Source organism: Diabrotica virgifera, chromosome 9, assembly GCF_917563875.1.
Source record: "Diabrotica virgifera virgifera chromosome 9, PGI_DIABVI_V3a".
Taxonomy (NCBI): Eukaryota; Metazoa; Arthropoda; class Insecta; order Coleoptera; family Chrysomelidae; genus Diabrotica; species Diabrotica virgifera.
The window spans coordinates 69,694,883-69,712,719 of NC_065451.1; the positions used below are offsets into that span (position 1 = coordinate 69,694,883).

The 17,837-nt window shown below is 33.0% G+C and overlaps 1 protein-coding gene across 1 annotated transcript in view; it reads right to left on the reverse strand.

Moving 5' to 3' along the window:
• LOC114338143 (bifunctional 3'-phosphoadenosine 5'-phosphosulfate synthase) overlaps positions 1-17,837 on the reverse strand; it is a 47,099-nt gene that overhangs the window by 15,928 nt on the left and 13,334 nt on the right. The window contains exons 3-5 of the mRNA XM_028288720.2: positions 15,738-16,071; positions 10,174-10,401; positions 6,314-6,616 (exon numbers count right to left, since the gene is read on the reverse strand). Coding sequence (XP_028144521.1) covers positions 6,314-6,616; positions 10,174-10,401; positions 15,738-16,071 — 865 coding nt within the window. The remainder of the gene's footprint in view (positions 1-6,313; positions 6,617-10,173; positions 10,402-15,737; positions 16,072-17,837) is intronic.

The following is a 17,837-nucleotide window of genomic DNA, read 5'->3' on the forward strand; positions in this document are numbered from 1 at the left end:
ATAGTAAACTAAATCACTTGAGAAAGGCACTCTGCCGAAACAGGTGTATAATAAATTTTGTGGAGGTATAGAAAACAAACGTTTTCAGTGTTTTATTGTTAGATAAAATGAACTTCCATCAAGTAACGGCCGAATCCATCAATCATGTATATATATTTTTTATTTAATGGATTTTTAACCTTCGCCAGTCGCAGCTTTACATTCGCGATTAGGGGGTTGTGGTCAGATTTGGCACCGGATTATTATGTTTCATAAGAGAAAAAAATTTCACCAGAAGTGTGTACACTTTCGTGCTTGATTTATAAGTTATAGGTGTTCGTATTTTTTCATTTATTTTCTCGTCTTTCAAAGTCTTTAACTGAAGAGGTTGAGGAGTGGGGAGCTGTTTGTCTCGAGTTGGTCATTCAGAATTATATCTGTATTTTTTAATTTAAATTTAAATTAAAAAATACAGATATAATTCTGAATGACCAACTCGACCACTCCTCAACCTCTTCAGTTAAACACTTTAAAAAGGCAAACACATAGTAAACTAAATCACTTGAGAAAGGCACTCTGCCGAAACAGCTGTAGTCACATAGTTATAATAAATTTTGTGGAAGTATAGAAAACAAACGTTTTCAGTTTTTATTGACAGATATATACATGAGAGAATTAATGAGAGATCAAGATCTTAGGACTACATACAGTAACCACATCAACGAGAACCTGAGAAATATACAAGTAAATTGCATAGAGGAAACCTGTGAGAAAATAAAAATGGCTATCACAAAAACGATATGAATGCCAAAGTAGGAAGAGAAGATATTTACAAAAGTATAACGGGTGGGAAAAGTTTGCATAAGGAATCAAATGAAAATGGGAAAAAAATTAATTGAATTTGCAACAGAAAATAAAATGAAAATTGTAAGTACAATATTTGACCATAAGGATATTCATAAGATAACTTGGATATCTCCAGATGGAAGGGCAAAAAACCAGATAGACCACATATTAATAGAAAGTAAACATATCAGAGCAATTACCGGATTTCAGAAGCTACAGAGGGGCAGATACCAATAGCGATCATATTCTAACGATAACCAAACTTAAACAAGAACTGCCAAGAACCCAAGAACAGCAAAAGAAAGATTAACATACAAGATAGAATTACTTAAAGAAGAAAAAACGGCAAACAGATTTGTGGCAGAGATAAATAAAAGACTTCATTACCCGACCGCAGAAGATATTGATGAATAATGGAAGAATATACAGATAGCGATGACAGAAGCAACGGAACTATGTCTAGGAAAAGTACAAGCAGAGAAACGAAGACTGGTTTGACGAGGATTGTAAAATAGCATTGATACGTAGAAATAAAGCAAAAATAGAAAAAGACAAAAACAATACACAGGATACTACAGAAAAATATAAAATGGCAAGAAGAGAAGTAAAACAAATCTGCGGAAAAAAGAAAAGAGTGCATCTTGACAAAAAGTTGAAAACAATAGAGGAATCGTACATAAACAAGGAAATAAGAAATTTCTACCAAGAAGTAAAAAAATCCCGAGGAACTGCAAAGAGTAAAACAAGTTACTGTAGAGGTAAAGACGGTGTGCTTTTAGGAGAAACAACAGAAACATTGAACAGATGGGCGGAGTATTTTGAAGAACTATTAAATGCAAATAAACAAGCAGAACCCCAGGAAATAAAACAACATCAACAGGATAAAACAGAACAAAAACGGGAAGAAGAACCAACACTACAAGAAGTAAAAGAAGCAATATTGAAGCAAAAAAAAAACAACAAAAGCGCAGGAGAAAGCGGAATTCCGGCAGAGATTTTTAAAGCAGGAGGAGAAAAGCTGCAAGAAAAAAATTTCCGACTAATATTAACAGTCTGGCAAAAAGAGGAAAGGCCGCAACAATGGAACAATGCACTCATCTGTCCAATCTACAAAAAAGGCGATGAAACAAATTGCGAAAATTATAGAGGAATATCGCTATTGGAAGTGGCCTATAAAATACTTGCAAAAATCATCCGAAATAGATTGCAAAAGGAGGTAAACAAGATCATTGGAGAATACCAAGGAGGTTTTAAACCAGTAAAATCAACAACAGATCAAATATGTTTATCAAAACTAATACAGAACAATAGCTACGAACAAAATTTGGAACTACACATGTTGTTCATTGACTTTAAACAGGCTTACGACTCAGTAGACCGAGATATGCTATATGAAGCAATGAGATCCTTAGGTATTTCAGGAAAGCTGGTTAAATTAGTGAGAATGACGCTCAACAATACAAAAAACAGGATAATAATGGAAGGAAATTTTTCAAAACAATTCACAGTGAATAAAGGACTGAAACAGGGTGACCCTCTATACACAGACTTATTTAACTTGGTACTAGAACACATAGTAAGAAGGATAAAAATTAGTACAAGCGGTACCATATTTAACAACAGCCAGCAGTTTATAGCTTACGCTGATGATCTGGTCATCCTAACAAGAACAAAGGAACACCTCCAAAAAATCTTCCAAAAGTTCGAAGCGGAAGCAAAAAGATATGAATTAAGAATCAACCAAGGAAAAACACAATACATGGTAATGAAAGGAGATGGCTATAACATGTTCAAAAAATCACTTAAATCAGCCAACAGGTTTAGGAAATATGAGACATCAAAAATGACCAAATTTTGAAGTGGGCCGATTTCTTTACACGTAAGTTTATTTTTCAATGGGAAATAAGCCACAATTTTACCAAAAAAATGATTTTATTAACGTTTCGACGACCGAGTCGGGTGTCGTTGTCAAAATACAAAATAATACTAAATTAAACAAAAATGTTGTTGCTTAGTAAAAAATTCTTCTAATAATTGATTTAATCTGACTCATTTATATCGGCAATTCAGACATGTATTATACATTTTAAAGTAGAAGACATTAAACTGATATTGCCAATATTGATGAGTTGCGTTCCTGGGACGACTTTACTAAAAGATAGTTCATTTGATTACATGAACTCAATCCAACTCAAGAATATCCGCCACAAAAAATCATAGCATGTGGTCTTTAAAAAGACAACCAAATGCAACGGTGGAATTAGATTTACTATGGAATCTCTAGCGCGAGAATTTTACTGCCACCGTTGCATTTGGTTGTCTTTCTAAAGACAGATCACATGCTATGATTTTTTGTGGCGGATATTCTTCAGTTGGGTTGATTTCATATAATCAAATGAACTATCTTTTAGTAAAGTCGTCCCAGGAACGCAACTCATCAATATTGGCAATATCATTTTAAAGTCTTCTACTTTAAAATGTATAATACATGTCTGAATTGCCGATATAAATGAGTCAAATTAAATAAATTATTAGAAGAATTTTTTACTAAGCAACAAAATTTTTGTTTAATTTAGTATTATTTTGTATTTTGACAACGACACCCGACTTAGGCGTCGAAACGTTAATAAAATCTTTTTTTTTTTTTGGTAAAATTGTGGCTTATTTCTCATTTAAAAATAGTTGATCTTTTTCTTGGCCTGCCAATACTTCTTCGTCCATTTGGTGACTTATCTCGTGCTATTCGTACTATCCTATCCTCTGCCATTCTACTAATGTGTACGTTCCACTCCTGTTTCCGTTTTGTCACCCATCCATTTATGTCTTCTACATTGCATGATCTTCTTATGTTTTCGCTCCTCTCCCTATCCAACAGACTTTTCCCTGATATTCGTCGGAATATTTTCATCTCTGTTGTTTCTAGTAATCGTCTCGTTTTAGATGTGTCAAGTCTTGTCTCCGCCGTGTATGTCAATATATGTCTAATTGCTGCTTTAAAGATTCTTGCTTTTGTGATTTGTCTTAGGTGTTTGTTCTTCCAGATTGTGTCATTAAGAGATCCCGCCGCTTTACTTGCTTTTAAGCTTTGTTGTCGTACTTCCTCTTCAACATCTCCGTAACTGGTTATATCTATTCCCAGATATCTAAACCTTGCTTCCTGCTTTATTATTTTCCCATCAATTTTGATTTTACAGCGTAGTGGGTATTTAGATGTTATCACACATTTGGTTTTTTCTGCTGATATTATCATATTGTATTTCTTGGCTGTTTTATTGAAGATGTGTGTTAATCTTTGGAGATCGTCTTCTGTCTCGGCGATTAATGCGGCGTCGTTTGCATAACATAATATTTGGATTTCTTTGTTCCCCATTCTGTAACCATGACCTTTACGTACTGCTTCTATTATTTCGTCCATTATTATATTAAAGAGCAGTGGGCTTAATGAGTCACCTTGTCTGACTCCGCTTTGTACTGGTATAAACTGCGTTAGTTTTCCATTTATCTTTGCCTGTATTCGATTATGAAAGTAGATGTTTTCGATGGTTTGTATAATTTTTATTGGTATGTTTCTTCTATACAGTAAATGTAAGACATCTTCGACTTGGATCCTTTGTCAGGTCTATAAAACATATATATGCTGGTTTATTGTACTCAATGGCCTTTTCTGTGATTTCTCTCAGTACAAATACGGCGTCTACGCAGGATCTTCCGGATCTGAATCCTTGTTGTTCATCTGATAAAGTTGTTAAAATTATTGATTTTGTTGGTTAGGACTTTTGTGGTTAGCTTAAGTGCGGTGTTCAGTAGATTTATACCTCTATAATTGTTGGGGTCTTCTTTGTCTCCTTTCTTGAACATTGGTATCATTATGCTGTTTCTCCATGCGTCTGGTATCTTGCAGTGCAATATTAGTTTTTGTATAAATTTTGTCATCTCTAGGGTTATACTTTCTCCTCCGTATTTTAGAAGCTCGTTATCTATTTCGTCTGGTCCTGGTGACTTTCTATTTTTGAGTGAATTTATGGCTATCTCTACTTCCTGAAAACTGATTTCTATTTCGTGTCTAAAGTTACTAGTACACTTTAGAAGACCAAAAATATACATTTTTTCAAGATTTTTTTCTCAGAACCTTTATTAAAAATGAACATAATCTTTTTACATATTAATATCTAACTCTTAGAGAATACAAAAAATATATCTTTTTTCATTTATGCACGTCCACTAATATTGTAGATTGTGCCAAAGTCGAGTCCTCGAAAAAATGTAGTTCCGATGGCGGACAAATAATCTCAGGATTGGGATCACTGAAACAAAAAATCGTACCGCATTTGAAAAAGGAAGGTTTCTCACGTGATAATTTACCACCGTTAGTGAAAAATTCCGCACAAAAAAGATTTACGGAAATTTGAAAAATGTTTGTGAAAAAATCACCCGTTTTTCTTCAGTTTTTCATGGTTAAAAATATTTTTTCTTTATTTTTTGGTCAAATTGTGGTAAATTGTCACGTAAGAAACCTTCCTTTTTCAAATGCAGTACGATTTTTTTGTTTCAGATATCCCAATCCTGAGATTAACTGTCCGCCATCATTTTTCGAGGCCTCGACTTTTGCGCTCTCTACAATATTAGTGTATGTGCATAAATGAAAAATAGTTATTTATGAAACAGAAACGCATGCGATTTTTAGAGCACGAGCGACAACGGAGCGAGTGCTATACATCGCGTAAGTTCGCAAAAAGTACTTCACGCACAGTTTCATACAATATTTTATCTACGATAAACAAATAAAAAACTGTAACTCTTCGTCACTGCAATTCATTTCTATTCTACAATTTTTAGAACTTTTAAAAATTGACATTTAAAAATCCTAACTACTTTTAAACCACAAAACTGTCAAAAATTTTGTTGGAAGTCATTGCTCATATTCGAGTTATCAAGTAACTCTATGAAAATACGGTAACGTTATAAATAACATGTAAAGTATACAGTAAAATAGCGTTACCGTATTCTCCTAGGGTTACTTGATAACTCTCTAATGTCATCACCATGACAACGTAAAAGTTAAGGATATTTGATTATGTGAAAGTGTGCCAAAAAACCCATAGAAAGTGTGCGGAAAAGTAAATCCCATTTAAAATACATTGTTACTTCACGCACACTTTAAACCCTTCACGCACTGCTATCTATAATGACAATTTTCACAAACTAAAAACTTATACATAATATGACATAGAGTAGATAAAGATATATTTTTTGTGCTCTCTAAGAGTTAGATATTAATATGTAAAAAGTTTCATGTTCATTTTTGATAAAGGTTCTGTGAAAAAAATTATTAGTTTTGGTCTTCTAAAGTGTACTAAGAGAGATTTCATGCCGACGGACGATACTTACGCCGACAGTTAACGCTTTACATACATACATGGAATACATTGTCTCAACAGTTTCAATAAAAACCTAAAAACGATTTCAGTTAAGTCAGTACACCACTTACCTGGAGCCATTTTCAATACCCTTCCACCATGCGTAGGATCGTAAAGATTGCCGTCGGGAGATGCTTCTTTTCCAGCAGGATGTGTAACGCCAGCTGGATCTCTTCCTACGATATAGAAATTCGCACCAGCGTTCATTCTTGCTTTGGCATGCCACTGGACTTCGGTAGGCCCTGCGTACATCATGGGACTGGGGAAAATGGCTAATACTGTTGAAGTGCGATCTAGCAGACCTTCGTCGAGGACTGCTTGGTGTTGAAGGATTCTGGTTGGTAGAGGGACGTCATCGTCTTTTATCCAACCACCTAAAAAGCCAACTTTTCTGAGCTTTGTCACATTTTTTACTGAGCTATTTAATGTAAAAGTCATAAGTAAACATTGATCTACATAAATGTTTAAATTCAGAGTTTTTAGGCATATTTCAAATGGCTAATATTTGTTGCCAAAGCTCACCATAGAGATTTCATGTTATAAGCTTTGAAGATTAGGTTCAAACAATGGAAATTCCACTGTGATCGGTCAATGGAGGTCATAATTTTATTGATGTCATGATGATATGATATGAGGGTCATATTACCCGTATGCGCGTCAATGGTGAATATTAAATTCCTCATTGTATATCATATAATTCGCAATAACTACCTCTTAAAACCCACCAAATTTTCAGCTACATATCATAACGGGTTCTAGAGCAATAAATAAATCGCCAGTGTGTAAGACAAATGTCAACACCCCTTCTCGAAAAGGAAGCATTTGCGGATAGACGTTTATAAAGCAAACTGTCATTTTTCATGTAGAGTTAGTCAGGGCCCCCGCAACGCTGAGCTGCGCCCGCGTGCTGGATATATTTTGGCGCCCGCGTGCTGGATATATTTTGGCGCCCTTTAAATCTACCTATATCCAATTATGAAATAAATCTATAATTTTTTATTTTTTACTCCTTTTACAAAAGAAATTGCAAGAACTCAAATTTTATTTTTTTTTGTAACTAATTTACTGATAATGGCAAACAGACAAATACAACTTTAATACGTATATCAGTTAAGGGCGTAGGCGTAAAATTTCGTGTCAATGTGTTTTAAATGCATTCATTTTTTTCGAATCCTGAGAAAACTAATATGTAAGAATTTTTGAAAAATTTTAACGCAGAATAAAAGATTACATTATTACCGAGGGCCGAAGTCCCTTAGAATGACCAAAAAGTTCTTTGAATGAGATATTTGAAATTAAAAATTATGCTAAATTTTCTTTTCTTTACCCCTGTAATTTATTAAAATAAACATTATAGAAGTTTTCAGGGACTTTCGGCCCTCGGTAATAATGCAATTTTTCATTCTGCATTTAAATTTTTCAAAAATTCTTACATATTAGTTTTCGATAAATATTAAATCTAGAAATCGATATCTTAAATCTAAATTGAATTAAATGGGTGTTTTTCTAAATTTGACGGCAGCAAATTCGACTATAATATCTTTAAAGACAATTTTATTGACGAGCTCTTGCTCGATGGTTAATATTACCAAACCAGATAATCTTTCCTGTACCATAGTACAGCTCAAACAATTTTTAATTAAATTTAATTTTGAAAATGATCGCTCACCAGAAGCAACAGACATCGGAAACAGTGATATTTGGTAAAGATGAAGTTAGATAATTTTCAAATATATATTGAAGAATATAAGTAAATCTGATGAGTTAGATAATTGAAGTACCTAATTATAAAGCTTTTATCTCGCTAAATAAATCAGTTGCATCAATCTTTACTTTTGCCTCCGTGTTTACTGGATCACTAACCTTTGTTGAAGAGCAAGACAATGTTTTAAAATATCATGGTCACTTAATGTAAAAATATCACTGAAAAAAATATCAAATCTACTATTCAATGAATTTGATCAATTATTCTAAAAAAAAAATAATATTTTAAACGAGGTTTTTGGATCTTGAAATGTCCCGTTTCTATGTTCATAATCGAAAAATTTTAGTTTATATTTTCGTTTCACGATATTTAACGAAGGAAAACCTTGTTCATCAGCTGCCAATTTTCCCACTTGGGCAATTATTTCCTCAACAATATTTTCATATCTGTAATTTTTTTGGCCATTGGCATGATACAGTTGATTTCACATTCAGATTATAGTGTAATGTGTAGTGTGTGTGTTGAGTAAATATCTTGTTATATAGTAAAGTCTATTTCATTGTCTTTACAAAGAGAAGCTAATTGTATCCAAACGTCTCCCTTCACCGATCCCACAACGATAGAAATTATTTCTATTAACTGATTTTTAATAAAGAAAAATTTGATACTCAGCTGGGATTCATAACTCACAACCCTTTGATCCAAAGGTCGGCTCTCTTACCATTGAGCCACACAGGGCCGGCGATAACGGGCCTGCAAGTGATGCTGCACTGCAGGCGTGCGCCCCTATTTGGTGGGCGCCAAAATGAGCTTTTTGCTGCTAGTGTTATACAAAATACATACTAATTTTAAAAACCTAAGGGGAATTATGCTAGTTTTACAGGCGGGCACCTTATACCTTAGCGCCGGGAACCACAGAAGGGGGAGACTGTAATTTTTAAAATGATCAACTAGATTATTTAAATAGTTTTGACATACTTTAATGTCAATTATTGTATCATTTTGATTATAATATTAATCTGGAATAAACATGATACCAAATAATCATTATGATCTCTATAAATAAATCTAAATGATTGGATATTTAATAGTAAAGCACTTGCTTTATGTCTACTTGCTATCAGAATTTCAAAAACGGTAGTTTAGAAATAAATACAATGGTACATATTATTTTTATATTACTATCTATGCCTTTTTATAGCATGTATTATTTATCAAATTGGGTGTTTCTATTGAATTATTAAAAAATCTATTTAACCCAAAACCCAAGCTATCCACCGTTAAAATTTATTTTTCAAAATTTGAATTCCTCGTCTCAAAAAAACTCCAATGCCAAATTTTTATAAAATTATTTTAATTTCAAAAATCCACGAAAGTTTCAAATCTAGACAGAATATTACAACCCAACAAGTTTTGACCTCTAAACAAATTTATACGATTTACGGATAAGTACTGCAAAATAGGTATTCCGATTTTATACCGTTTTAAAAAAATAGTACTGCAAAATAGGTATTCCGATATTATACCGTTTTAAAAAAATACAATAATATACCTATAGTAGTAAATGATTATCACCAAATATAAAATAAGATCTTAATTATTTTTTCATTAATAAACAATTTATTTTTTAATTTTTGAAATCGCTCCAAATGTTCGTTAAAAATGTAAAATTAAAATTGTATAAAAAATGAATATCTCGCTAAAATAAATATTTCTTATTTGCCAAACCTTCGGTTTGGCGCCCTTTTTCGGGCTGCGCCCGCGTGCCTCGCACGCGTTTTACGCCCGGTTACGGGGGCCCTAGAGTTAGTCTTAAATCAGAATTACCCCTTAAAGTACACCCTGTATTGATGAACAACATGGCTAGTTGGTAAAGTACCTAACTTTTTTATTATCCAACATAAGCGAATGAATAAAAAAAGAATATGTTAAAAAACCGGAGGCTAAAGTTTTAATTTCAGTATTTTATAAATGCTAGAATATTCAACAGGGTGACGCGAACTTTGAGAAAAAATCACAGTTTGATTGGTACACCCGGTATACAATGACAATTTACCTGTCTAGCAACAATATTATTGCAGCGATATTGTTAAAGAATAAGGCTGCACCATATTAAAAAAATCACTTAAATCGGACAACAGGTTTAGGAAATTAGAGACATTAAAAATGACCCATTTTAAGGTGGTGCGTTAATTTTCTTGGAGAAGTGTATATAAAATACTTTACCTAAAGGATGGAGAAGCAGGACGGGCTTCTTGTAACCCCTTTCTTGTAGTTGCTTCTTGGTGTCTGTCATTAACAAAGCGTGCCCGTTGTGAATGGGGTTCCTCAGTTGGAAGGCGAAAACTGCGTCAGCTCCCATAGTTCTGAACTTGTTTCTAAGTTCTTTGGGTGTCAATCTATACTTATCTAGCCCATCATTCCATTTTATCCTTTGGAATACTTCCACATCACCTAAAATTGCGATGTATGGCGTAAAAGGTGAAATTATTCAAAAATACACTCACCGGCACAAAATTCGGCGGAATTTTGTGCCGGTGAGTGTATATAAGATTAACCTATACAAACAATTAGTACTCAGCTGTCAATGACATAATTCTTATTACAGTCAAAATCGTTTACAACGACACCGGCTACAATGTACAATCGGATATAACAAACAAAATAGTAGGCCCAGTGAAATGATATATAAAAAAAAGAATGTGTGTGTACTATGTACGCACGTAAAAAGATATTCTTCTATTATATAATAGGTAATTTAAACGAAGTAAATATACTTAAAAGGTTATTTGTATTTTATTTAAAAATCAAACTAACTTTCTTATCTACCAATTTCAAAAAATTTTTATTAAAACATAGTGTAGGAAACAGAGGTTGAACCTTGCAAAATGGACACAAGTCCGGTTTTATTTTTTTTCTGGCATATCAAGGGGTGCTTATTATAAGACTAACTTTTTCTGAAAAAATTTCGCCCCGGAACCCCCCTTTTCACCCCTTTAAAGGGGGTAATTTATGGTTTTTGCAGAACGTAGCCCTTCCTGTAACTTTTACAGAAAATTTTTTTTATAGAAATATGAAGAGGACTATATTTTCTACGATTTATTTCCGACAGCATCTCTCTATCATCCACCGTTTAGCAAGGGTGGCGCCCCAAAGTTGACAAGTTTTTAAAAAAGATGTTTTTAAAAAATATATATTTTTCCCTAACTGTAACGGAAATTAAAAAGAAATGCTGCGGAAATTATTCACAAATAGATGATTGATTTTTTGGTATAGGTTTCACTTAAGGGTAATTGCCCTTTTTTTAATTACAGGGTGTTACATTTTAAAAAACCCCTTTTTATACCATCTGAACCGTTTATGCTAGAGTAAAAAGACTTTCAGCGATTACCCATGTACTGGTGTTATTGACAAATTTGTATAATGCACCCCCATTTTTTCCCCGGAACCACCCAAAAAAAAAGAAGAATTAATAAATAAAGTGATTTTCTTGGAATTCTTCACACACAATGCCCTTCATTAATATGCTTCATATATCATTTTGTGCAAGTTATTATTACCCATGCATGGACACTAAAAGCGATTTCCTAGTGCAACCCCTGTAGCCAAAAACAATAAATAAAATGGGGGGTTGAAATTTTTTTTTGTTTTTTGCTTTTTGATCCATATGGGCATATGCTTCATCAATAGTGCTTTTCAAAAATATATATGGTTATTGCAACATCCCTGCGCAAACCACCCCTATCCTTGAAAATATACTGCAGAAACTACCCCTATACCTTATCCAGCATGTTTTTACGATTTTCTCATTACCTATTAATTTTTTTTAAACAAAACTTATACAAGGTTAAAGACCACTATTTACTCTAAAAATTAGGTCCTATTCATTTTTTTCGTTTAAGCAACCGTTACGGCACAGTGGCGCCGTAAACCTCATATATGCTTTGACGGGCTCCAGTTTTTGTTTATTTTTTCGTCATCTGTTTGTTTTATTGATAAAGTACTTATCTAAAATAAAACAACACAGTATAATCTACAAATCATGACCTATGCACATTTTACATTCTTTGCTCCTCAAAGCTACAGTGGTGGCCCAAAATAAATTTTTTCATATTTTCGCCACCTACACGCATTTTATTGCGGTAATGCTATCTTAATAGCACAATATTCACCCCTAAGTGGTCGCTAAGCAGTGGCGGATCCAGGGAGTGGTGATGGGGGCGATCACCCCCACCCCTCTCAAACCAAGTGATATTATATTTGAAGATTATAAAAATATTCATTTATTTTTACAGAAATACTTATATTATATTAATATTATTTTTATAAGAATTACTTTTTATGCTTTAGCGACAGTGGCGGATCCAGCATCGTTAAGAGGGGGGTGCCAATTGGTTAAATTTTTATAAAAATAAATGAATATTTTTATAATCTTTGAATATAATATCACTTGGTTTGAGAGGGGGGAGGTGATCACCCCCATCACCCCTCCCTGGATCCACCACTGCGTAGCGACCACGTAAGGGTAAATATTGTGCTGTTAAGGTAGCATTAATGCAATAAAATTCATGTAGGTGGCGAAAATTTGCAAAAATTTATTTTGGGCCACCACTGTGGCTTTGGGGAGCAAAGCATGTAAAATGTGCATAAGTCATAATTTGTAGGTTACACTGTGTTGTTTTATTTTGCATAAATACTTTATCAATAAAACGAACAGATGACGAAAAAAAAAAAAAACAAAAACGGGAGCCCGCCAAAGCATATATGAGGTTTACGGCGCCACTGTGCCGTAACGGTTGCTTATACGAAAAAATGAATACGACATAATTTTTAGAGTAAATAGTGGTCTTTAACCTTGTATAAGTTTTGTTTAAAAATAATACATAGGTAATGAGAAAATCGTAAAAACATGCTCGCCAAGGGATAGGGGTAGTTTCTGCAGTATATTTTCAAGGATACGGGTGGTTTTCGCAGAGATGTTGCAATAACCATATATATTTTTGAAAAGCACTATTGATGAAGCATATGGCCATATGGATCAAAAAGCAAAAAACAAAAAAAAATTTTCAACCCCCCATTTTATTTATTTTTTTTTGCTACAGGGGTTGCACTAGGAAATTGCTTTTGGTGTCCATGCATGGGTAATAATAACGTGCAGAAAATGATATATGAAGCATATTAATAAAGGGCATTGTGTGTGAAGGATTCCAAGAAAATCAATTTATTTATTAATTCTTCTTTTTTTTGGGGTGGTTCCGGGAAAAAAATGGGGGTGCATTATACAAATTTGTAAATAGCACCAGTACATGGGTAATCGCTGAAAGCCTTTTTACTCTAGCATAAACGGTTCAGATGGTATAAAAAGAGGTTTTTTAAAATGTAACACCCTGTAATTAAAAAAAGGGCAATTACCCTTAAGTGAAACCTATACCAAAAAATCAGTCAATTATTTGTGAATAATTGCCGCAGGATTTCTTCTTAATTTCCTTTACAGTTAGGGAAAAATATATATTTTTTAAAAACATCTTTTTTAAAAACTTGTCAACTTTAGGGCGCCACCCTCGCTAAACGGTGGATGAGAGAGAGATGGTGTCGGAAATAAATCGTAGAAAATATAGTCTTCTTCATATTTCTATAAAAGAAATTTTTTGTAAAAGTTACAGGAAGGGCTACGTTCCGCAAAAACCACAAATTACCCCCTTTAAAGGGGTGAAAAGGGAGGTTCCGGGGCGAAATTTTTTCAGAAAAAGTTAGTCTTATAATAAGCGCCCCTTGATATACTAGAAAAAAAATAAAACCGGACTTGTGTCCATTTTGCAAGGTTCAACCTTTGTTTCCTACACTAACAACCAAAAATAAAAAAAAAAAAATATGAATCCGCCCGGGAATTGAACCCGCAACCTTCTAATCTCAATGCTGACGCATTTCTAACTACTCCATCGAGGCACTAGAAATAGACATGTAAGTTTCGGATATAATTACACCACAACACGGCGACATATAGTGTAAAAATGTTAGGCTTACATAATATTTTATTAATCCAAAAACACAAGAATTATAATAAATAATACATTTCCTAAAACCACTAATATATTCTTTTAATGACTTATTTGCACGGTTACAGATACATACATACCTATCTTGAAAGATTAGCAATGAACTACATACTGTCAGTGTGCGCAGGCGCGCGGTAAATGTACAATTTTACCCTCAATCGATTCGCCGCTAAAGAAGAATATCTTCAAAAAAGCATTTACATTGCTTATAACGAACAAATCGGTTATAGCAAACATATTTCTTGGAACACTAGCAGTTGAAATATTGGTTACAGCATACACATCTGCACTTCGGAGAGATACAACATCCATTTTTTTTTAAATTATGACCTTTTTACACACTATATAATAAACAATTATAACAAATGCATAATTTAAATGACAATAGATTAGACAATGTCCTAAAATAATGTTGTTTCCATATCCCAATAAATAACTTTAGCAATAACACTTTCTGTTGAAAACAGTTTAACCCGGCACCTGCCACGTGGGGTGCTACCAGCACCCCATAACACATTTTTATCAAATATTTGGTATTTCAAGTTTGGTAACCGAGCTGTGCGTCATAGTAGCTTTCTATAATATTATATAGCATATATGTGTTAGTGTTTGAAGTGGTTATTTAGTGTCATTCTGAACTTATAGCTCTAAAGTCGAATTGAAGTGTCATCATCTGGCACTTTAAGTTTTAAATTTTTTTTGTATTTTTGATAAACAGGTCAAATTTACATTTTTTTATTTAAATAACTGGTTTAAATTATTAATATAGACTCTATACTCACTAAATCTTAATTTTTTTAGATATTTTACTTGACTTCATATATTATAGCTAGGTACTTGCTAATTTGATTAAAACACATTTTTCATTCTATTTTTTAACTTTTATAACATATTAGTGGCTAATAAGTTAATAAAACATGTTTATTTATATTCTTGTGTTACTCAACACATTATTTTGTTTTTTAAACAAGTAGATCACAGAAAATTTTTAATGGGTGCTGTGAGCACCCCACGTGGCAGTTGGCGCCTTGCAAAGCCACGTGGCAGGTGCCGCCTTGCAAAGCCACGTGGCAGGTGCCGGGTTAAAATTGCTTTCCTGTAAAGTTACGAAAATGGGCATTGTATTGTACTTCTCGGAGGTGCCGATATTACCACGAAATGAAAACGAAGGTTTTGTTAATTTATGGTTATTATGGTACATCCGGGCTGGGTTCACTTGTAATTCCTTTAGACACTAGACTTCCTAGTCCATTATCACAAGATTTTGTTTACATTATTACACCATTTGGCCCAAAAGGCCCAATGGTGTAATTGACATTATTTGGTCTTTTTAAAAATAAATAGTGTATGTATGCCCATACTTTTATAATACAACGATTTTGAGAACCCGTTATATTATGAGTATTGTTTATTGACTACCTGTACGAATTCCAATATCTTAAATATTCCAATATCTTATCAATAAACACATATGTTAGTAACATATTAACATATGTGTAATATGTTATAACATATTATAAGTACCTATAGATTAAGTTACACATTTTTGCAACTGACTGTTGCTACCAGTGTAATATCGTTTATAGCAACCTGTTCGTTTTAACAGCTAGAACCGCTTACAGAGAACACTGGCTACAACGTACAAAAACCACCAGTCCCTTGAAGTTCGTTATAAACGGTTTTGACTGTACTTACTAAATAAATAGCGTTAAATGCTAATAAAAACAAACTTACCTCCGACCAACCAGTCACCCGATTCGTATACCATCTTTACATAAGGATGATCTTTATTCGTAGTACCAAACTGCCTTGCAGCTCTCTCTTCTTTTCTAGAGTAGAAAAATTCTGGTTTCCTGAGAATAGCATAACACTCATTGTTGTATAATAGCGCAATAGCAGATGCATCTTTCAAACGTTCCATGTCCATGGTAGTAAGGGGCAAGACGATTGGAATGCTTTGACTGACGGGATTGCCCTCGTTCTGAAGGCAGTTGAAATGGAGTGTTTGTAAGTATTGGTCCTCACGCATAAAACCTTTTAAGGGGTACGCCCATCCTTCACTGAGAATCTACAAAATATTCACAGGAGTTTAGTTAATAATATATTGTAACGACAGCTTTCTTATTATATGATAATATACCACTAGTTGCCTGTTATATGCATGTGGTATATCATATACCACAGGTATGTATCATATACCACTGTGTACATACAAATGCACATTGATTCATATTTGAATCATCCATTTTTTAAAATAAATATTAAAAAACGTTTTTATTAATTTTTTCATACTTTAATAATATATACTTGCGAACAAAAAAAAAACGAATCACTCGATGAATTGTAGTTTATGCTTAGTAATTTCATGTTGCCTTCTTTAAATTAAAACAACTAATGCAAAAAATGTCTTCTCTGTCGCTTTTATGCCTTACGCTTTTTTTTTATTTTTTTTATAATGGCTTTGGCTTAGCCAATTAGCCAGACTATTTGTTTTTTGTATGGTATTACACTAACAATTAATTTAATCATCTAAGCCTACTTATAATATAAATTTACAGTGTGTTATAATATTCATGGATACATGTTTCAATTTTGTGTGATATGTTTACAATTATTTTTAATTTTATTACCTAAGCCTATTTAAAATTTAAATTTACAGGACGTTACATATTTGTAAAGACATTTTAACGTCTGCTTATTATTTGAAAAAATAATTTCATTTAAATTAATAGGTAAAGGCCAATTTAGATCAACTAACTCTTCATACATTATTTTAATATTTTGTCTGTACTGTCCACACTCCAAATATGAGGTGAAAACTTAAATAGCATTCAGGAAAATATTGCTTTTCTCTATTAACGACAACAGTCTTTTTCTAGCTTCAGATATTCCCACTTTTTTATAAAATCTTTGAATTGGAAAAAAGGATAATTCACATAAAACAAAATAAATTTGAAGAATAAGGTTACATTTCACAAAACTACTTTTTACGCACATTATATTGCTTCTTTTTTATGATAAATTATCCAAAAAAAAGTTACAACTAATAGGTCTGGATCCCGCGTATGAAAAAAAAGTTGATTAATAGCAAGCTGAAAATTTTTTAATAGCTTAAGGGTGTCTAGTCGGACAAACTTTGATATATGGGAACACTGGAACAGGGGAAGTTTTAATTGTGGTACAGGTTAAAAATTTGAAACGGTCAGACCACGAAAACGGCACATGTATTTTGTCCGACAGAACAGACTTAAACTCTCCGAATAGAGATTAAACTCTCATGCAAAAATCAGACTGCTATTTATCACCGAATGGGCGTTATAATGAGTGGAACATGTAGAATATGTCAAATGACAGGAATTAAGACAGGTGATAAATAGCAGTCTGATTTTTGCATGAGAGTTTAATCTTTGTTCGGAGAGTTTAAGTCTGTTATGTCGGACAAAATAAATGTGCCGTTTTCGTGGTCTGACCGTTCCAAATTTTTAACCTGTTCCACAATTAAAACTGCCCCTGTTACAGCGTTCCCATATATCACAGTTTATCTGACTAGACACCCTTAAGCTATTAACAAATTTTCAGCTTGCTATTAATCAACTTTTTTTCATACGCGGGATCCAGACCTATAAGAAAGTATCCTTCTATCAAAACAAACTGTTCACTTTAAGTGTTATAATTTTTAAGAAAAATAGTTATATCTTTACTTATAATTCTATATCCCAAAAATAAATCACCCTTTTAATTAAATTGACTTATTTTTGTCTATTATACTCCAAGATATAACTGTTTTCGTTAAAGCGAATAACGTTCTGTAGAGAAAGTTAGGGGAAAACCAAA